The sequence below is a fragment of the Ascaphus truei genome, chromosome 15 (genome assembly GCF_040206685.1).
Source record: "Ascaphus truei isolate aAscTru1 chromosome 15, aAscTru1.hap1, whole genome shotgun sequence".
NCBI classification, from domain to species: Eukaryota; Metazoa; Chordata; class Amphibia; order Anura; family Ascaphidae; genus Ascaphus; species Ascaphus truei.
The window spans coordinates 5,192,051-5,218,976 of NC_134497.1; the positions used below are offsets into that span (position 1 = coordinate 5,192,051).

Below are 26,926 nucleotides of genomic sequence, written 5' to 3' on the forward strand. Positions count from 1 at the left end.
CCCTAGTAATTGAGTTATTAATATATAATGTATTCTGGGTTAGTATATGCCCCTAGTAATTGTTATAAATATATAATATAATGTATTCTGGAGTAGTATATTCCCCTAGTAATTGAGTTATAATATAATGTATTCTGGGGTAATATATTCCCCTAGTAATTAAGTTATAATATAATGTATTCTGGGGCAGTATATTCCCCCTATATACATGGTATAGTATTGGAGCTGGGGTGTGGTTCATCGAAGCGGCCGCTGGGGGCGCTGCGCCCACGTGTTGTACTCTGTACGGAAGTAACGTCATTTCCCCGCGACCGGAAGCGTCGGAAAGCGGAAGTAAACAAGACAAGGAGACCCAGGTGAAGGAGACCAGAGACCCGTGGGAGGGATGGACCCGGAATTCTTTACAGGAAGCATCTTGGGGGGAGGAGGAGGAGGAGCAGGAGGCGGCGGCGGTGGCGGTGGCGGTGGCGGTGGCGGTGGCGGTGGCGGCGGCGGAGGAGGAGGAGGGATTGTTGGCGATTGGGAGGAGAGAGGAGCGGTAAGTATAGGAGGGGGTGAGAGAGAGGAGGGGGTTGTGAGAGAGAGAGGAGGGGTGTGTGAGAGAGAGAGGAGGGGTGTGTGAGAGAGAGAGAGGAGGGGTGTGTGAGAGAGAGAGGAGGGGGGTGTGTGAGAGAGAGAGGAGGGGGGTGTGAGTGGAGGGGGGTGTGAGAGGAGGGGGGTGTGAGTGGAGGGGGGTGTGAGTGGAGGGGGGTGTGAGAGAGAGAGAGAGGAGGGGGGTGTGAGAGAGAGAGAGAGAGAGAGAGAGGAGGGGGGTGTGAGAGAGAGAGAGGAGGGGGGTGTGAGAGAGAGAGGAGGGGGGTGTGAGAGAGAGAGAGAGAGAGGAGGGGTGTGTGAGAGAGAGAGGAGGGGGGTGTGAGTGGAGGGGGGTGTGAGAGAGAGAGGAAGGGGGTGTGAGAGAGAGGAAGGGGGTGTGAGAGGAGGGGGTGTGAGAGAAAAAGAAAAGGGGGATGTGAGAGAGAAAAGGGGGAGAGAATGAGAATGGGCGAGAGAAAAAGATAGAGCGTGATAGCCTGTCAGTGAGTTGAGCTTGGTACCGAATACAGATGTCCGTGTCTGGTGCATATTATGCAAGAAAAGTAATAAGTAATAATGGAAGAGTGTTCTTGTTCATTTAATTTTCAAACTACTTGTGGAACAAAACGCTGGGTTAGCCAAGCAATGTCGTATAATAAGCATAAACAAAATAAGTGTAACTTTCTATATAGGGACACAGGCCTACCCCAGGAGTAGAGACACTAAAAAATGAAATGTTCTGGAAACGCTGGCGCGGGGGCCACACTTCCGCCCTTCCCTGGCAGGCGGGTAGCCACGGTCTTAAGAGCCCCGTGTCCCACGCCACGTGTCTGTTCTTTTGAGCTAGTTTTCTAAAGAGGGACCGGATTAGACAGGAGAAATTACAAATAGGAGAGACATGAAGTCTTAGCATATTTTATTTCACTTAAGTCTAGCAAGTATCTATAATGCCTGTATGATTTTATATATATATATATATATATATATATATATATATATATATATATATATATATACACACACACACACACACACACACACCACCCCCCCCCCCCCCCCCACCATGCTTAGAATTCGGTTTCAGTGTGAACATTTTCATTTAACTGCAGTGAAATTAACAGGAGCAGCGAGTCCAAGACCCTTCAAAGTTCTGATCTATCCCACAGGCCTCACGTTGAAGAGCCCGATCATATGTCATTCTATTGATATGGGGTGCTCGGGCTCCCCCACCCCAACAGGTCAGGTTTTCAGGATATCCCAGCTTCAGCACAGGTGGCTCAGAGGCTTAGTCTTTGTCTGAGCCAATGAGCCACCTGTGCTGAAGCAGGGACTAAGTGAGCCACCTGTGCTGAGGCTGGGATATCCTGAAAACCTGCCCTGTTAGGGGGATGTCTTCAGGCCTGCAGGTGAGCACCCCAGCTATAAATCACGTTTTGTTTGTGGGGGTTTTTTAAATGGCAGGACGAGGAATACAGTGATGGGGAGGATGATGCGGAAGTTCAGCAGGAGTGCCTGCAAAAATTCTCCAGCCGTGATTATATCATGGAGCCTGCAATATTCAACACTTTGAAGAGGTGAGTGAGATTAATACCTGACCTAACACCTTTACCTGAAGCATTGCGATACAGGTTACCCGGCTTCCCACACGAGTGTGGCTGGAAGTATTTCTACTCCTATTTATTTTTTCACCGTGGTGTTTAAAAGCACATTTTCTCACTCTCAAATAATGTATTTTTGTCTTTGCACTTTATAGTCGTAACATGTTAACGTTGCATGTTTCAGGGGAGCAGGAATCTTTAGCGATCGGATGAAAAATATCTGTATAGTAGCCAGTGAATCTGGCGCTAAATAATACAGTGAATAAACTTTCCAGAGCTGGGAGACACGGGGAAACGTGCAGGGTGCAATGATGTGCTTTAGACGGATAAATAATACATCATATGATCTAAAAGAGGGTATAAGATCAGCTGGATAATTCATGGTATAAAGGTGGTATATGGATTGGATAATGGGGAATACATAGATTTACTTACTGAATGATAATAACCATTATTCAGTAAGAGCCATTCATTTGCTGCTGTTGTGTGAATAAGTACTTTTTGTATAAACCTGTTGGGGTACATATTCCTTCTGAATTAGGCACCCCCCTACTTATATTCTTGCTTGATCTGTGTCTGCGGTGTACTTGGGCATTTTAACTCCTTGCTGTCTGTGTCCCAGGTATTTCCAGGCTGGAGGGTCTCCAGAGAGTGTTATCCAGCTTCTGTCTGAGAATTACAGCGCCGTAGCCCAAACAGTCAACCTGCTGGCAGAATGGCTCATACAGTCAGGTACAAGAGAGCGCTATGTGGCTCATACAGTCAGGTACAAGAGAGCGCTATGTGGCTCATACAGTCAGGTACAAGAGAGCGCTATGTGGCTCATACAGTCAGGTACAAGAGAGCGCTATATATCTCATACAGTCAGGTACAAGAGAGCGCTATGTGGCTCATACAGTCAGGTACAAGAGAGCGCTATGTGGCTCATACAGTCAGGTACAAGAGAGCGCTATGTGGCTCATACAGTCAGGTACAAGAGAGCGCTATGTGGCTCATACAGTCAGGTACAAGAGAGCGCTATGTGGCTCATACAGTCAGGTACAAGAGAGCGCTATGTGGCTCATACAGTCAGGTACAAGAGAGCGCTATGTGGCTCATACAGTCAGGTACAAGAGAGCGCTATATATCTCATACAGTCAGGTACAAGAGAGCGCTATGTGGCTCATACAGTCAGGTACAAGAGAGCGCTATGTGGCTCATACAGTCAGGTACAAGAGAGCGCTATGTGGCTCATACAGTCAGGTACAAGAGAGCGCTATGTGGCTCATACAGTCAGGTACAAGAGAGCGCTATGTGGCTCATACAGTCAGGTACAAGAGAGCGCTATGTGGCTCATACAGTCAGGTACAAGAGAGCGCTATGTGGCTCATACAGTCAGGTACAAGAGAGCGCTATGTGGCTCATACAGTCAGGTACAAGAGAGCGCTATGTGGCTCATACAGTCAGGTACAAGAGAGCGCTATGTGGCTCATACAGTCAGGTACAAGAGAGCGCTATGTGGCTCATACAGTCAGGTACAAGAGAGCGCTATGTGTCTCATACAGTCAGGTACAAGAGAGCGCTATGTGTCTCATACAGTCAGGTACAAGAGAGCGCTATGTGTCTCATACAGTCGGGTACAAGAGAGCGCTATGTGTCTCATACAGTCAGGTACAAGAGAGCGCTATGTGGCTCATACAGTCAGGTACAAGAGAGCGCTATGTGGCTCATACAGTCAGGTACAAGAGAGCGCTATGTGGCTCATACAGTCAGGTACAAGAGAGCGCTATGTGGCTCATACAGTCAGGTACAAGAGAGCGCTATGTGGCTCATACAGTCAGGTACAAGAGAGCGCTATGTGTCTCATACAGTCAGGTACAAGAGAGCGCTATGTGTCTCATACAGTCAGGTACAAGAGAGCGCTATGTGTCTCATACAGTCGGGTACAAGAGAGCGCTATGTGTCTCATACAGTCAGGTACAAGAGAGCGCTATGTGGCTCATACAGTCAGGTACAAGAGAGCGCTATGTGGCTCATACAGTCAGGTACAAGAGAGCGCTATGTGGCTCATACAGTCAGGTACAAGAGAGCGCTATGTGTCTCATACAGTCAGGTACAAGAGAGCGCTACGTGTCTCATACAGTCAGGTACAAGAGAGCGCTACGTGTCTCATACAGTCAGGTACAAGAGAGCGCTACGTGTCTCATACAGTCAGGTACAAGAGAGCGCTACGTGTCTCATACAGTCCGGTACAAGAGAGCGCTATGTGTCTCATACAGTCAGGTACAAGAGAGCGCTATGTGTCTTATACAGTCTGGCATGATCGGCACTATCATGGAGTACTGAATCAGCCTTCACACTCCCAGCACCATACAGTTTAATGACTCAGTAAATGATCTTCTCGCTGACACTTGGTGTTTGCGGTGGGATTTTGTGTTGCAGGCGTGGAACCGGTGCAGGTTCAGGAGACCGTGGAAAATCACCTGAAGAGTTTACTGATCAAGCACTTTGACCCACGGAAAGCAGACTCCATCTTTACAGAGGAAGGCGAGGTAATACTGGAGAGATGAGCGGTACATTTAGGCATGTGAGCGGCGCTCCGCCTGGATCGCTAGTTTGGCGGGGAAACCCCTTCTCCTTGTCTGTGTTTTATCACCCAGGGGTGCCGTATCACCCAGGGTGCCTCAGACTATGCCAAATGCTGCAATGTTTTAGGAATTTATTGCTGGTGAAAGATTTTGCATTATATTTAAAATAACAGGAAAACTGGATTTTTTTATGATGACATTTACGACCAGTAAATTAGGATCACACTGTAATTACATCGTAATTAGCCACTAAGTTTCATTAGTGCTAAAAGAAATGGTGTCAATTGATAAAATGCCGGTGGTTCCGTGTGATAAAAGGTTGAGAGATGTGTCTGTGACGCGTAGCGCTGTCCTGGGATGCTGTGTAATCATGCGAGCGAGATGTGGCTGTGACGCCTGGCGCTGTCCTGGGGCGCTGTGTAATCATGCGAGCGAGATGTGGCTGTGATGCCTGGCGCTGTCCTGGGACGCTGTGTAATCATGCGAGCGAGATGTGGCTGTGATGCCTGGCGCTGTCCTGGGACGCTGTGTAATCATGCGAGCGAGATGTGGCTGTGATGCCTGGCGCTGTCCTGGGACGCTGTGTAATCATGCGAGCGAGATGTGGCTGTGATGCCTGGCGCTGTCCTGGGACGCTGTGTAATCATGCGAGCGAGATGTGGCTGTGACGCGTAGCGCTGTCCTGGGACGCTGTGTAATCATGCGAGCGAGATGTGTCTGTGACGCGTAGCGCTGTCCTGGGACGCTGTGTAATCATGCGAGCGAGGTGTGTCTGTGACGCGTAGCGCTGTCCTGGGACGCTGTGTAATCATGCGAGCCATTGTCATTATAATATGTATTATTTTATTTAAGAAATGAGCTTCCAGTTTCTATGTGAGCAGGAACTGAACCTCAGCCTGTGTGACGTCGTGCAGCATTCTCTCCACCATAAAATCACACACAAACACACACAATGCTGCATACACACACACACACACACACACACACACAATGCCGCACACAAACACACACAATGCCGCGCTCACACAATGCTGCATACACACACACACACAATGCCGCACACAAACACACACACACACAATGCTGCATACACACACACACACAATGCTGCATACACACACACACACACACACACACACAATGCTGAGCACACACAATGCTGCGCTCACACAATGCTGCATACACACACACACACAATGCTGAGCTCACACAATGCCACACACACACAATGCTGCTCACACACAAAATGCTGCACACACACACAATGCCGCGCTCACACAATGGTGCATACACACACACACACAATGCTGAGCTCACACAATGCTGCATACACACACACACACAATGCTGAGCTCACACAATGCTGCTCACACACACAATGCTGCACACACACACAATGCCGCGCTCACACAATGGTGCATACACACACACACAATGCTGAGCTCACACAATGCCACACACACACACAATGCTGCACACACACACAATGCCGCACACACACACACAATGCCGCACACACACACACAATGCCGCACACACACAATGCCGCACACACACACACAATGCCGCACACACACTCACAATGCCGCACACACACACACACAAGCTCACACACACACACAGACCTAATCCCCCAGTGCCATAAACAAGCGCTGTCGCAGCACAGACGCCGTAATGTCCGGCGACCTCTGTATGCGCGCGGTGTGTGCTTCACCTTTCAACATCTAGTTGTGCTTTGCAGACCCCAGCCTGGCTGGAGCAGATGATCGCACACACCACATGGAGGGATCTCTTCTACAAGCTGGCGGAGGCGCACCCAGACTGCCTGATGCTCAATTTCACTGTCAAGGTGAGTCCGGGGGCTGGCCTGCTAGAGAAGCATGGGATCTGTGCTGTACGTCGAGCTCGTCTCTGCCGGGCTCGTCTCTGCCGGGCTCGTCTCTGCCGGGCTCGTCTCTGCCCGGCTCTTCTCTGCCCGGCTCTTCTCTGCCCGGCTCTTCTCTGCCCGGCTCTGCCCGGCTCGTATCTGCCCGGCTCGTATCTGCCCGGCTCGTATCTGCCCGGCTCGTCTCTGCCCGGCTCGTCTCTGCCCGGCTCGTCTCTGCCCGGCTCTTCTCTGCCCGGCTCTTCTCTGCCCGGCTCTTCTCTGCCCGGCTCTTCTCTGCCCGGCTCTTCTCTGCCCGGCTCGTCTCTGCCCGGCTCGTCGTGCTACCTATTGCAAAGCCGTCCTTTTACCTAACCCGTCCCCGTTTCTGGTTTGCAGCTGATCTCTGACGCCGGGTACCAAGGAGAAATCACCAGCGTCTCCACGGCGTGCCAGCAGCTGGAGGTGTTCTCCCGGGTGCTGCGCACCTCACTGGCCACTATCTTAGACGGAGGGGAGGAGAACCTGGAGAAAAACCTGCCGGAATTTGCGGTGCGTGGCGCTCCCGGATACGGCGTCCGAGTTGTTACTTTAGAAGTGCTTTCTTGTAGGGGGCAAAGTATAAGAAGACGGGGCGAGTCCTTAAGAGCTTCGGTTCAATTGCTGGAAAACGTGATTTGAGGTCAGGAAATTTGCCCTGGGTCACGAATTCTTCACTGACGGGGACATTCCTCGCCGGAGGCCTCCGCGGTGTCACCGGAAAAACAACTAATGGTGGAAATAGCAATGAAGTGTTATGTCTGCGCCATTATAATGTTTTAATACGGCTGCAGGGTCAGATTAACATTTGAGACGCACATTCAGTGTTCTTGTCCATTAAACGGCCTCTCCGCATTATTGCAATTACACGCGAGTTTAATTCTAACCCTAAACAATCCAGCCCGCTGTTTGCTGAGCATTTCATCCTGGCTTAGGCGGCGCTTATAGTGCCGGCGGCGCCACAGCGTGGCAAAACAAATGTATTGCCGCCGCCGCGTGCGCTTATAGTAGACGCGACAGCTTGGTCGCGATCGCTGGAAGTCAAGTCAATTTGATTTTTCCCGCGACCGCTGCGTGACGCCGCTGTCGCCGGCACTGTAAGCGCGGCCTTAGGTGGGATCGTCTCTTGTTAGAGAAATGATTCATCACCGGCTGTCTGCTTTTTAGGAACCAAAAATATTAAGTATCCAATATTTGAGTGGTCTAGAAGGGCCATTGGTATCACTGACCGTCTCTATCCCCCCCCCCCCCTTCCTTTGTTCTGACTTCCCCCTTCTCGGTCACTCTTTGCAGAAGATGGTTTGCCACGGGGAACACACCTACCTGTTTGCCCAAGCCATAATGTCCATCTTGGCCCAAGAGGAGCAGGGTGGATCCGCCATGCGCAGAATCGCCCAAGAGGTCCAGAGGTTCGCTCACGAAAAGTAAGTGCCGACTCCCGTGCGTCGGACCCGGGAACAGCGCCCAATCCTGGCGCCCGAATTAAGAGCCGCTGCCGTTTATAAATACATTGCAAAACAATGTGTTGTGGCAAGGAAGGGGTCAAGTAACGGTGATTGTATTTATGCCCCGTTGGATGTAAGTGAATATCCTTTGTCTTAAAGGGGCCACGATGCCAGTCAGATCACACTGGCGCTGGGCACTGCCGCCTCCTACCCACGGGCGTGCCAGGCCCTCGGGGCAATGCTGTCAAAGGGGGCCCTAAATCCAGCAGATATAACCGTCCTCTTCAAGATGTTCACGAGCATGGACCCCCCTCCCGTGGAGCTGGTGAGTATCCGAGACCCTCTGTACCCGTGCCGGTGACGGCTTGGGTTCCGGATATAGAAGGGTGGGCATACAGAAGTGGTAGTTTGTTCCGGTTTTTGCAGTGGGCGTGGGCGCCTCTGCTCCTGACCCTGTGGACGTGGGCGCCTCTGCTCCTGACCCTGTGGACGTGGGCGCCTCTGCTCCTGACCCTGTGGACGTGGGCGCCTCTGCTCCTGACCCTGTGGACATGGGCGCCTCTGCTCCTGACCCTGTGGACATGGGCGCCTCTGCTCCTGACCCTGTGGACATGGGCGCCTCTGCTCCTGACCCTGTGGACATGGGCGCCTCTGCTCCTGACCCTGTGGACATGGGCGCCTCTGCTCCTGACCCTGTGGACATGGGCGCCTCTGCTCCTGACCCTGTGGACATGGGCGCCTCTGCTCCTGACCCTGTGGACATGGGCGCCTCTGCTCCTGTCCCCTAAACGGAGTCCTCTGCAAATATGCCATGCCTAAATTGCCGAGCAGATTTCGATGCCCGTCTCGGGCTCGAAGCTGATAAACCAAACAGAGGCAACAGACCGTGCTAGTCCTCCTAACGCAGGGGCGGCACACTCCAATCCTCAAGGGCCACCAACAGGTCAGGTTTTAAGGCTAGCCCTGCTTTAGCACAGGTGACTCAATCAGTGGCTCAGTCTTGGATTGAGCCACCTGTGCTGAAGCAGGGATATCCTGAAAACCTGACCTGTTGGTGGCCTTTGAGGACTGGAGTTGGCCGTCCCTGTCCTAGCGCTATGCTGGGGGTTCTCCGGCTGAGTCTGCGTCCCCCCCCTGTCGCGCTGTGGTGGGGGTTCTCCGGCTGCGCGGCTAAATCTGTGTTCCTCCCCCCTGTCCTCGCGCTGTGCTGGGGTTCCCCGGCTGCGCGGCTAAGTCTGCGTCCCCCCCTGTCCTCGCGCTGTGTGGGGGTTCTCCGGGTGAGTCTGCGTGTGTCCCCCCTGTCCTCGCGGTGTGCTGGGGGTTCCCCGGCTGCGCGGCTAAGTCTGCGTCCCCCCCTGTCCTCGCGCTGTGGTGGGGGTTCTCTGGGTGCGCGGCTGAGTCTGCGTCCCCCCCCTGTCCTCGCGCTGTGCTGGGGTTCTCCGGCTGCGCGGCTGAGTCTGCGTTCCTCCCCTGTCCTCGCGCTGTGGTGGGGGTTCTCCGGGTGAGTCTGCGTCCCCCCCTGTCCTCGCGCTGTGGTGGGGGTTCCCCGGCTGCGCGGCTGAGTCTGCGTCCCCCCCTGTCCTCGCGCTGTGGTGGGGGTTCTCCGGGTGCGCGGCTGAGTCTGCGTCCCCTCCTGTCCTCGCGCTATGCTGGGGGTTCTCCGGCTGAGTCTGCGTCCCCCCTCCTGTCCTCGCGCTGTGGTGGGGGTTCTCCGGCTGCGCGGCTGAGTCTGCGTTCCTCCCCCAGATCCGCGTGCCGGCCTTCCTGGACCTCTTCATGCTGTCCTTATTCAAACCCGGGGCCAAGATCAACCAGGACCACAAACACAAGTACATTCACATCCTGGCGTACGCGGCCAGCGTGGTGGAGACCTGGAAGAAGGTATGTGGGGCGGGGCGGGCGGCCTGTTACTTCTGCTGCAGGAGGTCCCTGCAGGGCACTGGCTCACATGCTGCAGGGGGTCCCTGCAGGGCACTGGCTCACATGCTGCAGGGGGTCCCTGCAGGGCACTAACTCGCTGCTGCAGGAGGTCCCTGCAGGGCACTGGCTCACATGCTGCAGGGGGTCCCTGCAGGGCACTGGCTCACATGCTGCAGGGGGTCCCTGCAGGGCACTAACTCGCTGCTGCAGGAGGTCCCTGCAGGGCACTGGCTCACATGCTGCAGGAGGTCCCTGCAGGGCACTGGCTCACATGCTGCAGGGGGTCCCTGCAGGGCACTGGCTCACATGCAGGAGGTCCCTGCAGGGCACTGGCTCACATGCAGGAGGTCCCTGTAGGGCACTGGCTCACATGCTGCAGGGGGTCCCTGCAGGGCACTAACTCGCTGCTGCAGGGGGTCCCTGCAGGGCACTAACTCGCTGCTGCAGGGGGTCCCTGCAGGGCACTGACTCACTGCTGCAGGAGGTCCCTGCAGGGCACTGGCTCACATGCTGCAGGGGGTCCCTGCAGGGCACTGGCTCACATGCTGCAGGAGGTCCCTGCAGGGCACTGGCTCACATGCAGGAGGTCCCTGCAGGGCATTGGCTCACATGCTGCAGGGGGTCCCTGCAGGGCACTGGCTCACATGCTGCAGGGGGTCCCTGCAGGGCACTGGCTCACATGCAGGGGGTCCCTGCAGGGCACTGGCTCACATGCTGCAGGGGGTCCCTGCAGGGCACTGGCTCACATGCAGGAAGTCCCTGCAGGGCACTGGCTCACATGCAGGAGGTCCCTGCAGGGCACTGGCTCACATGCTGCAGGGGGTCCCTGCAGGACACTGGCTCACATGCAGGAGGTCCCTGCAGGGCACTGGCTCACATGCAGGAGGTCCCTGCAGGGCACTGACTCACATGCAGGAGGTCCCTGCAGGGCACTGGCTCACATGCAGGAGGTCCCTGCAGGGCACTGGCTCACATGCAGGAGGTCCCTGCAGGGCACTGGCTCACATGCAGGAGGTCCCTGCAGGGCACTGACTCACATGCAGGAGGTCCCTGCAGGGCACTGGCTCACATGCAGGAGGTCCCTGCAGGGCACTGACTCACATGCAGGAGGTCCCTGCAGGGCACTGGCTCACATGCAGGAGGTCCCTGCAGGGCACTGGCTCACATGCAGGAGGTCCCTGCAGGGCACTGGCTCACATGCAGGAGGTCCCTGCAGGGCACTGGCTCACATGCAGGAGGTCCCTGCAGGGCACTGGCTCACATGCAGGAGGTCCCTGCAGGGCACTGGCTCACATGCAGGAGGTCCCTGCAGGGCACTGGCTCACATGCTCACGGCTCCACGTGTTGTGCTGCAGAACAAGAGAGTGAACATTAACAAGGACGAGCTGAAGTCCACGTCCAAAGCGGTGGAAACCGTGCACAATCTGTGCTGCAACGAGAACAAAGGCGCCTCCGAACTGGTGGCAGATCTGAGCACCCTGTATCAGTGCATCAGGTGAGCGAGGCTGGAGGGTGGGAGTACCCTGTATCAGTGCATCAGGTGAACGTGGCTGGAGGGTGGGAGTACCCTGTATCAGTGCATCAGGTGAGCGCGGCTGAGGGGTCGGAGTACCCTGTATCAGGTGAGCGAGGCTGGAGGGTGGGAGTACCCTGTATCAGTGCATCAGGTGAACGTGGCTGGGGGGTGGGAGTACCCTGTATCAGTGCATCAGGTGAGTGCGGCTGGAGGGTGGGAGTACCCTGTATCAGTGCATCAGGTGAGCGTGGCTGGGGGGTGGGAGCACCCTGTATCAGGTGAGCGCGGCTGGGGGGTGGGAGCACCCTGTATCAGGTGAGCGCAGCTGGGAAGTGGGAGTACCCTGTATCAGTGCATTAGGTGATTATGATTATGCCCTATTAATGATTAAATCCTGTTAATGATAGAAACCCTATTCCCAGAGCATTGCCTCTGTTCTCCCCTCCTGTGTAAGGACTTGCTGCACCATGACGATGTCACGCCTGTTTTCGCCTGTTGCCTGCTTGCTGTTGGTGGATGGGATCAGTTCTTGTGTTCGTGCGCTTCGCCTAATTATAATGTTCTGCTACATGATGGGAACAGGGCTAAATCCTAGAATCGCAGTAGGGGGCAGTCTCTGATACCCCAGGGGGTTTGTGTGGATCAGTGATGAGACTGTAACTCATTGCGTGTCCGTGGTAGGTTCCCGGTGGTGGCGATGGGCGTGCTGAAATGGGTGGACTGGACGGTGTCCGAGCCTCGGTATTTCCAGCTGCAGACGGATCACACGCCCGTACACCTGGCCTTGCTGGATGAGGTATGCGAGCATTGTACAGAGCGCCCTGCCGCTGCTTCAGCGTAACCCATTTCATCTATCAGTCAGGGGCACCGCTGACCTTGTGGGCCAACTGACCCCCCCCTTCCCCAGACTTTACTGACCCTTAACTCTTTCAATGCCAGGCAGACATGCAACATTAAGGGGTTACACCAGATTCCAGGGAAGTGACACCATTATAACAAAGTGAAGTGGTCACATGACCAGACAATTTCCATTTTGTATGTAAGCCGTAATATGGCGTTGGGTTACTCGCACTTTCACCTCCTGCCCGTCTCTCCTGCTGAAATCCCTCTCCTGGCTTCCTATTAAATCCCGTATTACTTACAAAATTCCCCTTCTCTCGTTTAAGACGATACACTCTTCTGCCCCTCCCTTCTATCTCACCCCAATATCTCACTATTACCCTGCCCGTCTACCTTTTGTACCTAAAGCCCTCTCCCAGCTTAAACCTTTCTCACTGACTGCCCCACACCTCTGGAATACCCTCCCCTCATACCCGACTGGCCCCCTCTCTATCCACCTCTAGGATCTTTCCTTAAAGCTGCAGTTCAGTCTTTTTTTATTTATTTTATTTATTTTTTTACTTCAATAGTTTCATGTGTGCAATCTCTAATTACCTAAAGAACTGTATAGCTGCCGGTCAATTCGTTCTCCATGTATTGATAGGTCGAAATTTGGTGACATCATTAGTGAAGGGATCTGTTTATATTCTGCTTGTCTGTCAGTGGAAGCTCATGAATATTCATGAGCACTCCTGCACTGACATGTGCTAGAGGGAGGGCAGGGCTGACAAAGGGGTGTGCCAGGGCTTGTGACAGGACATGAAGGGGCAGTGCCTTAGCAAATGGCTGTTAAAATAGAATACAAGAAAATTGGTCTTTAAAAGTTGTTTTTTTAAAAACAGAAAATGCTAAAAGTATTTTTTCTTAATACAGAACTGATTTATTAAAAAAAACACACATGCAGGATATTGCCTGAACTGCAGCTTTAAGCACACCTCTTTAACGAAGCACCTGAGTAGCTCCGTGACTGATACTATGCACCTCGTACATCGACCGTGGCCCCCTGCAGACGCGCTTCCCATAACACCTTCCTACTGTCTCTGTACGTTCTTCCTACCTGACAATTAGATTGTAAGCTCTTCAGGCAAGTGACTCCTTTTCCAAATATGACTTTTATATAAGTGCTTATTCCTATGTCACGTGTGTTACTGCTGTAACGCGCTATGTACATGGATGGCGCTATATATATATATATATATATATATATATATATATATATATATATATATATATACACACATGAAGGTCAGTCAGCACACTGCAGTAGAAAAGGTTATAATAGCAGATGCTAGTCCCATAGAAAATAAGTATGATACGAACCAATCCAAAGACCAGTACAGAGACAGCACACCGCACGGGGTTAATCCAAAAATCTATATTCACAACATGAAATACACGTAAGCCAACGTTTCGGTCCCACAGAGAGACCTTCCTCAGGGCCGTGCAACCCACAAGTTCAAGTGACCACACATATATACCCTCACCCATAGTGCAATGCAAACAAAGGGAACCAATCACCAACATGCAATCAGACAGAATATGCAACATAGCTGTGCTCCGTGCCCCCTCCCCTATTACCTGATTATCCAAATGACTCATCATGACATGAGAGTAGGCACTTAAACTATTAGGAGAAAGACACCCTTTAGACACTGGTCCCAGGATCTACTGCCAGTGCGGGGGAAGGTCGCGCGCCGCGCATCTGCAGTGGGCCAAAACATATTGACTGCCGGAGCGCCAGCAAGGAGAGTACGCCGCGCATCACAGCTGTGAGCAGACGCCTCATTGACTCTCCCTGGCCACCAGGGACGCCGGCAGCGCAAAACGCACATGCGCAGTCTGAAAAACCGCCTCGGTGCACAGTTACCCACACACTGACAGTAATAATGGGCTAAACAGAATAGTAATACACAGAGCGTTAAGGTGAACCACAGGGGGACAGGTAGAGGTATAGAGCACAAGGAGCACATAGCATCACCATAGTATATAAGGACAAAGGAAGTGCAAAGGTGCAGAGGGAGTGATGCAACAGAGTATGAGTGACAAACATAAAAAAGGCATAATGCAAAATCAAGTGAAAGCAGGGAGACTGCTACAAAAAGCAGCTAAGTGAAAGTTCCTCATTTAGGCCACCAGGTGTCATAGTTCTTAGTTCATAGATAAGCCTTGCTTCCTGTTTAAGCAAAGTCCTGCCCCTGTCACCCCCACGGGGGGGGACTGGAACCTGCAGAATAGGCATACAACGAAGTGTGGCCAGTGTATGCCTTTTTTCCTTGAAATGTCTAGCCACAGGTAGGCACTTCAGATCTATATCAGCGGCATCACTCAGTAGGGCTTTTCTGATGTTTGAACGGTGCATGGCCATGCGTTCTTTCAGCATCCTTACAGTCTTCCCGATGTACAGCAATCCACAAGGACACTTAATAAGGTACACCACGAATTTAGACTCACAGTTCAGTTGTTGTTTGATTTTAATCGGTGCGCCACTATGCGGGTGATTGTAGCTAGGGCCCAGCTGCATATAGTTGCAGTTGGTACAGCCATGACAGCGGTACGAACCAGGTTTTTTGGCTAACCAAGTAGTGGGTGTGGCATATTTGTCTATTGGGTCAGATCCAGTGACCATGTCACCAATGTTTGGTCCCCGACGAAAGCAGAATAGAGGTGGCTCTCTAGCATATGCACCAATCCTCTCGTCATTCTCCAGGATGCGCCAATTGCCCCGAATGCAGCGCTTAATGCTGTTGGTAGCAGTACTGAATGTACTGACTATATTGAGCCTATTGCTCACCGGTCTGCCTGTCGAAGGTGTCAATAGTTCACCCCTATCAACCTGTCCAACCTTTTGCAAGGCAAAATTGATATCCTTTGCCGAATAGCCCCTCTCCCGGAAGCGTGCGGCCATTTGGGCCAAGGCCCTTTGGGATTCTTCTGGATCAGTGGTGATTCTTTTCACTCGGAGAAGCTGGGAGTATGGGAGACCCCTCTTGAGTGGTACAGGATGGTGGCTGGCTGCACAAAGAAGGGAGTTCTTGTCCGTACTCTTCCGGTATATTCTAGTAGCCAGCGTGCCTCCAATTTTGTACACTATAGTGTCTAAAAAAGCGATTTCCTGGTAGCTGTGGTTGAGGGTAAAACGGATTGTGGAGGGGATTTTGTTTAAATCAGAAACAAATGTCAGCAGCTCCTCTTCACTGCCCGTCCACAGAATAAAGATGTCGTCAATATAGCGAAGGTATTTGACGATATGCCGTCCATGCGTGGTGTCAGTTAATATGTGCAACCGTTCATACAAATCCATAAACAGATTAGCGTACGACGGTGCCATATTTGAGCCCATGGCAGTGCCCGTAAGTTGCAAGTAGTAGTGTTTCTCAAATTTAAAGAAGTTCTTATGGAGGATGACCTCAATGAGCAACATGAGAAAGTCAACTGGTGGACCCTGTTCGACTCCCTGTTCTTCCAATTTTGTGCGTACTGCTTCTAGGCCCCCTGCATGGGGAATGTTGGTGTACAGGCTGGACACATCTAGCGTAGCAAGAATACATTCTGCTGTGTTAACGGAAAGATGGCTGAGCTGCTTAATAAAGTCCGTGGTGTCCTTGATGTATGAACCCATTCCAGCCACCAGTGGCTGTAGATAGAAGTCCACAAATTGCGAGAGGGGGTGGCACAGCGACCCACGGGCCGAGATGATGGGTCTGCCCGGTGGTGCGACTATAGATTTGTGTACTTTGGGTAGTGTGTATAATACTGGCATCACAGGGTGGTCCTGAGTCAGGAATTTACTGGTTTCTTCTGTGATCCAGGCATTATTCAAGCCCAATCGGATGATGCCATCAATCTCCTTCTTGTAGGCTATCGTCGGATCCCCCGGGAGGCGTCTATAATGATGTACAACTGCAAGCTGTTGCTCAATCTCCTGCTTATAGTATTGATAATTTAAAACCACAATCCCTCCACCCTTGTCTGCTGCTCTCACTATAATCCCCTTGTTCTCCCGTAGCATTTTCAGGGCAGCTCTCTCCTCTCTCGATGTATTAAAAAAGCTGGTCTTATGATTCTTCAGAATTTTCCGTGTGTCTTTTGTCACCAAGTTCATAAATGCAGCTATGTTGGGGTTCAGTGAGTGCGGGTCAAAGGTGCTCCTGGTCTTAAATGGATTTGGGGTAATGTCTCCAGAAGAGTTAATATCAATATTCTTAGAGAAGAAATCCTTTAACTTCAATTGTCTGTGCAGTCTGTACATATCAACCTCCCAGTCAAATGAATCCTGCATATGGGTTGGCACAAATGATAAGCCTTTCTGTAAAATGCTAACCTCTGCCGGTGTCAGTGAGTGGTCCGATAGATTGTAGATCACCGTCTCGCTTGCCTGGTGCCCCTTGTCACTTTTCCTTCGCGCACGGGATACCGCCGATCTCCGGCCACCTCTCCTGGTGGGTCTGTGCTCGTTGTGCCCTGCGGGAGAGTTCTCGCTCGACCGCCATCGCCCGGACCTAAAAAAGGCTCCATGGAGGTGTTGTCCAGGGCATCTGATGCATCAGTATCACTGGTCGTGTAGCCCATCCTGGCGGCATCACCCCGCCTAGACCGAGGCTGGTATCGTCGCTGTGGACCGCTTCTACCGCTCTTCGTCTCACCCAGCCCCAGGAGCCATCGGTAGACGTTGCGCTCCTTGTAGTCCGCAGTCACCTGCCGGAGCTTCTCCTTCTTAAACTTGATTAAATTTGCCCTATAGGCATCAATGGTATTCTGCATCTATTTTCTATGGGACTAGCATCTGCTATTATAACCTTTTCTACTGCAGTGTGCTGACTGACCTTCATGTGAATTTATGCTCTATGGGTTGTGCACCTACATACTCTATTCATTGCTGTACATTCCCTGCGATGGCCTAGCGGGGAGTTGTATTTAGGAAACACTTGGCCTCATTTACATATTCTATCTGCATATGGTTGTGACTATTTGTTATATGTGCAATGGAGGAATTTGCTGACATCACAGGCATTTTTTCGTCCCTATCGGATGTGGCGGGTTTCAGTGATGCAGAGGTCGCACAGATCCGCTTCACAGAGTCCTTTGATGATGTAGCAGGACCTGACAAGGCGGCTGATGTTTTCAATGAGCTCATTAAATTGAAGAAACGTGAAGTGGATTTTTATTTACATGGCCTCACCCTGTCACACTACCACAAAGCGAGGATGCTGCAAGGGGGTTCAGGGTGAAAAATCAGCCTACCATTGGCAGATGTGACATGGATTTCTGCAAACGCTGGATAGCCATTTTAAACAAATGTTCTTTCGATCTAATGATTCTGGTCATTGACCAATCAAGCAAGGAAATTGCCAAATTGAAAAAGGACATTGCAGTAATAGAAACCAAACATGTGGACACCCTGGCAGCGGACACGGATACCAACTGGCTGGATAAGATGCAGAATACCATTGATGCCTATAGGGCAAATTTAATCAAGTTTAAGAAGGAGAAGCTCCGGCAGGTAACTGCGGACTACAAGGAGCGCAACGTCTACCGATGGCTCCTGGGGCTGGGTGAGACGAAGAGCGGTAGAAGCGGTCCACAGCGACGATACCAGCCTCGGTCTAGGCGGGGTGATGCCGCCAGGATGGGCTACACGACCAGTGATACTGATGCATCAGATGCCCCGGACAACACCTCCATGGAGCCTTTTTTAGGTCCGGGCGATGGCGGTCGAGCGAGAACTCTCCCGCAGGGCACAACGAGCACAGACCCACCAGGAGAGGTGGCCGGAGATCGGCGGTATCCCGTGCGCGAAGGAAAAGTGACAAGGGGCACCAGGCAAGCGAGACGGTGATCTACAATCTATCGGACCACTCACTGACACCGGCAGAGGTTAGCATTTTACAGAAAGGCTTATCATTTGTGCCAACCCATATGCAGGATTCCTTTGACTGGGAGGTTGATATGTACAGACTGCACAGACAATTGAAGTTAAAGGATTTCTTCTCTAAGAATATTGATATTAACTCTTCTGGAGACATTACCCCAAATCCATTTAAGACCAGGAGTACCTTTGACCCGCACTCACTGAACCCCAACATAGCTGCATTTATGAACTTGGTGACAAAAGACACACGGAAAATTCTGAAGAATCATAAGACCAGCTTTTTTAATACATCGAGAGAGGAGAGAGCTGCCCTGAAAATGCTACGGGAGAACAAGGGGATTATAGTGAGAGCAGCAGACAAGGGTGGAGGGATTGTGGTTTTAAATTATCAATACTATAAGCAGGAGATTGAGCAACAGCTTGCAGTTGTACATCATTATAGACGCCTCCCGGGGGATCCGACGATAGCCTACAAGAAGGAGATTGATGGCATCATCCGATTGGGCTTGAATAATGCCTGGATCACAGAAGAAACCAGTAAATTCCTGACTCAGGACCACCCTGTGATGCCAGTATTATACACACTACCCAAAGTACACAAATCTATAGTCGCACCACCGGGCAGACCCATCATCTCGGCCCGTGGGTCGCTGTGCCACCCCCTCTCGCAATTTGTGGACTTCTATCTACAGCCACTGGTGGCTGGAATGGGTTCATACATCAAGGACACCACGGACTTTATTAAGCAGCTCAGCCATCTTTCCGTTAACACAGCAGAATGTATTCTTGCTACGCTAGATGTGTCCAGCCTGTACACCAACATTCCCCATGCAGGGGGCCTAGAAGCAGTACGCACAAAATTGGAAGAACAGGGAGTCGAACAGGGTCCACCAGTTGACTTTCTCATGTTGCTCATTGAGGTCATCCTCCATAAGAACTTCTTTAAATTTGAGAAACACTACTACTTGCAACTTACGGGCACTGCCATGGGCTCAAATATGGCACCGTCGTACGCTAATCTGTTTATGGATTTGTATGAACGGTTGCACATATTAACTGACACCACGCATGGACGGCATATCGTCAAATACCTTCGCTATATTGACGACATCTTTATTCTGTGGACGGGCAGTGAAGAGGAGCTGCTGACATTTGTTTCTGATTTAAACAAAATCCCCTCCACAATCCGTTTTACCCTCAACCACAGCTACCAGGAAATCGCTTTTTTAGACACTATAGTGTACAAAATTGGAGGCACGCTGGCTACTAGAATATACCGGAAGAGTACGGACAAGAACTCCCTTCTTTGTGCAGCCAGCCACCATCCTGTACCACTCAAGAGGGGTCTCCCATACTCCCAGCTTCTCCGAGTGAAAAGAATCACCACTGATCCAGAAGAATCCCAAAGGGCCTTGGCCCAAATGGCCGCACGCTTCCGGGAGAGGGGCTATTCGGCAAAGGATATCAATTTTGCCTTGCAAAAGGTTGGACAGGTTGATAGGGGTGAACTATTGACACCTTCGACAGGCAGACCGGTGAGCAATAGGCTCAATATAGTCAGTACATTCAGTACTGCTACCAACAGCATTAAGCGCTGCATTCGGGGCAATTGGCGCATCCTGGAGAATGACGAGAGGATTGGTGCATATGCTAGAGAGCCACCTCTATTCTGCTTTCGTCGGGGACCAAACATTGGTGACATGGTCACTGGATCTGACCCAATAGACAAATATGCCACACCCACTACTTGGTTAGCCAAAAAACCTGGTTCGTACCGCTGTCATGGCTGTACCAACTGCAACTATATGCAGCTGGGCCCTAGCTACAATCACCCGCATAGTGGCGCACCGATTAAAATCAAACAACAACTGAACTGTGAGTCTAAATTCGTGGTGTACCTTATTAAGTGTCCTTGTGGATTGCTGTACATCGGGAAGACTGTAAGGATGCTGAAAGAACGCATGGCCATGCACCGTTCAAACATCAGAAAAGCCCTACTGAGTGATGCCGCTGATGTAGACCTGAAGTGCCTACCTGTGGCTAGACATTTCAAGGAAAAAAGGCATACACTGGCCACACTTCGTTGTATGCCTATTCTGCAGGTTCCAGTCCCCCCCCGTGGGGGTGACAGGGGCAGGACTTTGCTTAAACAGGAAGCAAGGCTTATCTATGAACTAAGAACTATGACACCTGGTGGCCTAAATGAGGAACTTTCACTTAGCTGCTTTTTGTAGCAGTCTCCCTGCTTTCACTTGATTTTGCATTATGCCTTTTTTATGTTTGTCACTCATACTCTGTTGCATCACTCCCTCTGCACCTTTGCACTTCCTTTGTCCTTATATACTATGGTGATGCTATGTGCTCCTTGTGCTCTATACCTCTACCTGTCCCCCTGTGGTTCACCTTAACGCTCTGTGTATTACTATTCTGTTTAGCCCATTATTACTGTCAGTGTGTGGGTAACTGTGCACCGAGGCGGTTTTTCAGACTGCGCATGTGCGTTTTGCGCTGCCGGCGTCCCTGGTGGCCAGGGAGAGTCAATGAGGCGTCTGCTCATAGCTGTGATGCGCGGCGTACTCTCCTTGCTGGCGCTCCGGCAGTCAATATGTTTTGGCCCACTGCAGATGCGCGGCGCGCGACCTTCCCCCGCACTGGCAGTAGATCCTGGGACCAGTGTCTAAAGGGTGTCTTTCTCCTAATAGTTTAAGTGCCTACTCTCATGTCATGATGAGTCATTTGGATAATCAGGTAATAGGGGAGGGGGCACGGAGCACAGCTATGTTGCATATTCTGTCTGATTGCATGTTGGTGATTGGTTCCCTTTGTTTGCATTGCACTATGGGTGAGGGTATATATGTGTGGTCACTTGCACTTGTGGGTTGCACGGCCCTGAGGAAGGTCTCTCTGTGGGACCGAAACGTTGGCTTACGTGTATTTCATGTTGTGAATATAGATTTTTGGATTAACCCCGTGCGGTGTGCTGTCTCTGTACTGGTCTTATATATATATATATATATATATATATATATATATATATATATATATATATATATATATATATATATATATATATATATATATATATATATATATATATATATATATATATATATATATATATATATATATATACATACCTCCTTTATCTGTTTACTAGTTCTTGCCCCTGTTTCAGCCATGTTCGTGCTTTGGACTCGGACTATAGTATTTAGCATAATAATAACAGTAACTGATTTGTGTATATAGATCCGCTGCTCCTAGCTGCGCGTGAAGTATTTAGGGTGTGTTCGTACATCGGTACACTACCCTATCACTTAAATATAAGCGCCAGGGATTTGTATAATGTAGCACCTGTCCGATACAGACCAATTTACACAAGCGTGTTGGTGAGAGGTTTTACCAGGCGGCTGCCCTGCCTCCAAGCCTCTTTGTTTATCCGTCTGTGCAGAAGTGTGACTGCAGCTGATGCGTTTCTCCATCTGTGCAGAAGTCACTGCAGCTGACACATTTCTTGTTGTGCAAAAGCGTGACAGCAGCTGACGCGTTTCTCCGCGTGACAGCAGCTGATGCGTTTCTCCGTGTGACACCAGCTGACACATTTCTCCGTGAGTGCAGAAGTGTGACATCAGGTGACACGTTTGTCCGTGTGCAGAAGAAACACCAGCTGACACATTTCTCCGTGAGTGCAGAAGTGTGACATCAGGTGACACGTTTCTCCGTGTGCAGAAGAAACAGCAGCTGACGCGTTTCTCCATGTGTCCAGAAGTGACACCAGCTGACGTGTTTCCGCCTTTCTCCCTTCAGATCAGCACGTGCCACCAGCTCCTGCACCCGCAGGTCCTGCAGCTCCTCATCAAGCTCTTTGAGACGGAGCACTCTCAGCTCGATGTCATGGAACAGGTGGGTGAGTGTTGGGTGTGTGAGGAATTCGGACCAGCGGCACCCATCTTCCTCACAAATGTTGCCCTTGGGGAGGCTTCAACTGCAGAAACAGGAGGGATTTCCATTCTTTCCTGAGAATCATCAGGGGAAGGAAGCCGGGCGGACCATGTTTACTAAACGGTGCTATTAAATAAGACTCGTGTCCGGCACCAGAAGTCTCGATAGCCGGAGTGGGCGGCCATGTTTTCCCCGGCACGGGAAGGTGTCGTGTGGATTATCAGATATGTGCTTTGAATGTTTTAAACGTGTAAATAACAGCGTCTTTCACTTGCTAGTACAACCGTTATTACAGGAATAAAGAGATTTCCTGGAGGTTCTGAGATTTCCAAACCTCATGGGTCTCTTCTTCAAGTGTATTTTGAAAACTTTTTGAACTGCAGGAATAAGGCTAAGAAGCCACATTTTGGGGGTCCCCTTCGTGCATTAGAGATCATCTTCAGTTCGGTAATCCCCGAAATGTGTCGTCTTTCCCTTTTTTATTAGGAGTTTTGTGTAACATTTTGCATGTAAGGACTCGGAGTGTGAATCATTCAAACTGGTTCAATTCCCGGGGTCGGCTCCTTGTGACCTCGGGCGAGTCACTTTATCTCCCTGTGCCTCAGGCAGCAGCATCATGGATTGTAAGCTCCGCGGGGCAGGGAGTGTGCCTGTAATATTCCTGTGTGCAGCGCTGCGTACACTACTTCCGGTTGTTTGTATTTTTTGGTTGTCTTACAAAACTTCCCAAACCTTTCACTGGAAGGTCTAGAACAGGAGCGGCCAACTCCAGTCCTCAAGGGCCACCAACAGGTCAGGTTTTCAGGATATCCTTGCTTCAGCACAGGTGGTATAGTCTTCAGCTGAGCCACCTGTGCTGAAGCAGGGATATTCTGAAAACCTGACCTGTTGGTGGCCCTTGAGGACGGGAGTTGGCCGCCCCTGGGATAAAGATTTTCGTCCCAGTGGGAAGTAAAATGTGAATGAATCCCACCCTGTTTGGGGTAACCCCTCTCTCGCCCCTGGGCTTAGCTGGAGCTGAAGAAGACCCTGCTGGATAGAATGGTCCATCTGCTAAGCCGTGGTTACGTCCTGCCAGTGGTCAGCTACATTCGCCGGTGCCTGGAGAAGCTGGACACGGACATCTCGCTTATACGCTATTTTGTAACGGAGGTGTGTGTGTTAGTGTTTTCCTTCTCGTCTCTCTGCTTCCCCCGTGTTCATTCACCGGCCCCCTCTCCCTCCCTCCCCCCCCCCCCATCTCCCTGCCTCCCCCCCCCCATCTCCCTGCCTCCCCCCCCCATCTCCCTGCCTCCCCCCCCATCTCCCTGCCTCCCCCCCCCCCCCATCTCCCTGCCTCCCCCCCCCCATCTCCCTGCCTCCCCCCCCCCCATCACCCTGCCTCCCCCCCCCCCCCATCACCCTGCCTCCCCCCCCCCCATCACCCTGCCTCCCCCCCCCCCATCACCCTGCCTCCCCCCCCCCCCATCACCCTGCCTCCCCCCCCCCATCACCCTGCCTCCCCCCCCCCCATCACCCTGCCTCCCCCCCCCCATCACCCTGCCTCCCCCCCCATCTCCCTGCCTCCCCCCCCATCTCCCTGCCTCCCCCCCCCCCATCTCCCTGCCTCCCCCCCCCCATCTCCCTGCCTCCCCCCCCCCATCTCCCTGCCTCCCCCCCCCCCATCTCCCTGCCTCCCCCCCCCCCCCCCATCACCCTGCCTCACCCCCAGGTGCTGGATGTTATAACTTCTCCCTACACTCACCGGCCCCCTCTCCCTGCCTCCCCCCCCCCTCTCCCTGCCTCCCCCCCAGGTGCTGGATGTTATAACTCCTCCCTACACTCAACCCCCGCCTCCCCCCCTTCCTCTACCTGCCTCCCCCGCCCCCTTCCTCTCCCTGCCTCCCCCCCCCCTCCTCTCCCTGCCTCCCCCCCTCCTCTCCCTGCCTCCCCCCCAGGTGCTGGATGTTATAACTCCTCCCTACACTCACCGGCCCCCTCTCCCTGCCTCCCCCCCAGGTGATGGATGTTATAACTCCTCCCTACACTCACCGGCCCCCTCTCCCTGCCTCCCCCCTCCCTCTCCCTGCCTCCCGCCCAGGTGCTGGATGTTATAACTCCTCCCTACACTCACCGGCCCCCTCTCCCTTCCTCCCCCCCTCTCCCTTTCTCCCCCCTCTCCCTTCCCCCCCCCCCCTCTCCCTGCCTCCCCCCCTCCTCTCCCTGCCTCCCCCACAGGTGCTGGATGTTATAACTCCTCCCTACACTCACCGCCCCCCTCTCCCCGCCTCCCCCACAGGTGCTGGATGTGATAACTCCTCCCTACACCTCAGACTTTGTGCAGCTTTTCCTCCCGATCCTGGAGAATAACAGCATCGCCGGGACCATCAAAACCGAAGGGGAACACGACCCCGTTACGGAGTTTATTGGTAAGAAAACATGTTGGCCAAACCAGTCCTGTCCTTCCACTCATAGCTGTAGGGTAAGGTTCTCAGGTTGCTGATTGGCTGTTCTTACATCCCTGATTTAGAACAGCCAATCAGAATGCGTCATTCTGCAAAAACTGACCCTATAATTACACACCTCCGTAGGACTGGAATAGGGCGATGTTACCTGTATATAGCACTCTTCTCCTATATTGAATGTCTCGTACAATTCGCCCGGCCGTCACTGGGCCGTCACTGGAGACACCGCGATGGTTTAATTTCCTATTCATCTGTAGCGCCATCAATAAAATAAATACTAACTTCATTCCCCGTTTAAACGGCCACGTGGAATAGGCCGGCCTGTCCCGGTACGTGGCATAGGCCGTCCTGTCCCGGTACGTGGCATAGGCCGGTCTGTCCCGGTACGTGGAATAGGCCGGTCTGTCCCGGTACGTGGCATAGGCCGGTCTGTCCCGGTACGTGGAATAGGCCGGTCTGTCCCGGTACGTGGAACAGGCCGGTCTGTCCCGGTACGTGGCATAGGCCGGTCTGTCCCGGTACGTGGCATAGGCCGGTCTGTCCCGGTACGTGGCATAGGCCGGTCTGTCCCGGTACGTGGCATAGGCCGGTCTGTCCCGGTACGTGGAATAGGCCGGTCTGTCCCGGTACGTGGCATAGGCCGGTCTGTCCCGGTACGTGGCATAGGCCGGTCTGTCCCGGTACGTGGCATAGGCCGGTCTGTCCCGGTACGTGGCATAGGCCGGTCTGTCCCGGTACGTGGCATAGGCCGGTCTGTCCCGGTACGTGGAATAGGCCGGTCTGTCCCGGTACGTGGCATAGGCCGGTCTGTCCCGGTACGTGGCATAGGCCGGTCTGTCCCGGTACGTGGAATAGGCCCGTCTGTCCCGGTACGTGGAATAGGCCCGTCTGTCCCGGTACGTGGAATAGGCCCGTCTGTCCCGGTACGTGGAATAGGCCGGTCTGTCCCGGTACGTGGAACAGGCCGGTCTGTCCCGGTACGTGGCATAGGCCTGCCTGTCCCGGTACGTGGCATAGGCCGGTCTGTCCCGGTACGTGGAATAGGCCCGTCTGTCCCGGTACGTGGCATAGGCCCGTCTGTCCCGGTACGTGGCATAGGCCGGTCTGTCCCGGTACGTGGAACAGGCCGGTCTGTCCCGGTACGTGGAACAGGCCCGTCTGTCCCGGTACGTGGAATAGGCCCGTCTGTCCCGGTACGTGGAATAGGCCCGTCTGTCCCGGTACGTGGAATAGGCCCGTCTGTCCCGGTACGTGGAATAGGCCCGTCTGTCCCGGTACGTGGAATAGGCCCGTCTGTCCCGGTACGTGGAATAGGCCCGTCTGTCCCGGTACGTGGAATAGGCCGGTCTGTCCCGGTACGTGGAATAGGCCGGCCTGTCCCGGTACGTGGAATAGGCCGGCCTGTCCCGGTACGTGGAATAGGCCGGCCTGTCCCGGTACGTGGAATAGGCCGGCCTGTCCCGGTACGTGGAACAGGCCGGTCTGTCCCGGTTAAGCAAGAAAAGTAAATGACGGTATTCACCGCGGGTTTCTTTTCTTCTCTCCTTACAGCGCACTGCAAATCCAACTTCATCATGATAAACTAACCCCGGCCGGCGCGGGATCTGGTGGGATCTGGTGCGGCGGACAGACGGGTTCGATTTCCCAATCATCGGAACCCACCGAGTGATCGAGGCTCCCGCTTTGCACCAAACACCGACGTGCCGATCATTTCACTGCCGCTTGGCTCGGGGTGCGGGCAGAAACCCTCTACGGGACGTTATTTGTTAGGGAGAACATCTTGTTACCGCCCCTGAAACACAAACTCCCCGCAGCGTGATGGGGAGTATCTCTGTACGGCCTGATCCCTGCAGCGTGATGGGGAGTATCTCTGTAAGGCCTGATCCCTGCAGCGTGATGGGGAGTATCTCTGTCCTGATCCCTGCAGCGTGATGGGGAGTATCTCTGTCCTGGTCCCTGCAGCGTGATGGGGAGTATCTCTGTCCTGGTCCCTGCAGCGTGATGGGGAGTATCTCTGTCCTGATCCCTGCAGCGTGATGGGGAGTATCTCTGTACGGCCTGATCCCTGCAGCGTGATGGGGAGTATCTCTGGCCTGATCCCCGCAGCGTGATGGGGAGTATCTCTGGCCTGATCCCCGCAGCGTGATGGGGAGTATCTCTGTACGGCCTGATCCCTGCAGCGTGATGGGGAGTATCTCTGTACGGCCTGATCCCTGCAGCGTGATGGGGAGTATCTCTGGCCTGATCCCCGCAGCGTGATGGGGAGTATCTCT

General features: G+C 52.6%; 1 protein-coding gene across 1 annotated transcript; it reads left to right on the plus strand.

Moving 5' to 3' along the window:
- The first annotated feature begins 385 nt into the window (after window positions 1-385).
- On the plus strand, window positions 386-26,704 carry NELFCD (negative elongation factor complex member C/D). The gene is made up of 15 exons (XM_075572605.1): window positions 386-538; window positions 2,035-2,147; window positions 2,794-2,903; window positions 4,593-4,702; window positions 6,480-6,587; window positions 7,002-7,154; window positions 7,935-8,065; window positions 8,246-8,411; window positions 9,833-9,967; window positions 11,362-11,501; window positions 12,204-12,318; window positions 22,075-22,170; window positions 23,221-23,361; window positions 24,488-24,617; window positions 26,205-26,704. The coding sequence occupies exons 1-15, from the start codon at window positions 386-388 to the stop codon at window positions 26,237-26,239; spliced, it is 1,836 nt and encodes a 611-aa protein (XP_075428720.1). The 3' UTR covers window positions 26,240-26,704.
- Window positions 26,705-26,926: the final 222 nt, after the last annotated feature.

Excerpts from the sequence above, each read along its gene's own strand:
- NELFCD (XM_075572605.1), top strand. The coding sequence starts at position 386 with ATGGACCCGGAATTCTTTACAGGAAGCATCTTGGGGGGAGGAGGAGGA. Across the intron at positions 8,412-9,832 it reads ACCCCCCTCCCGTGGAGCTG|ATCCGCGTGCCGGCCTTCCT; the intron begins GTGAGTATCCGA and ends TTCCTCCCCCAG. Across the intron at positions 22,171-23,220 it reads AGCTCGATGTCATGGAACAG|CTGGAGCTGAAGAAGACCCT; the intron begins GTGGGTGAGTGT and ends CCCTGGGCTTAG.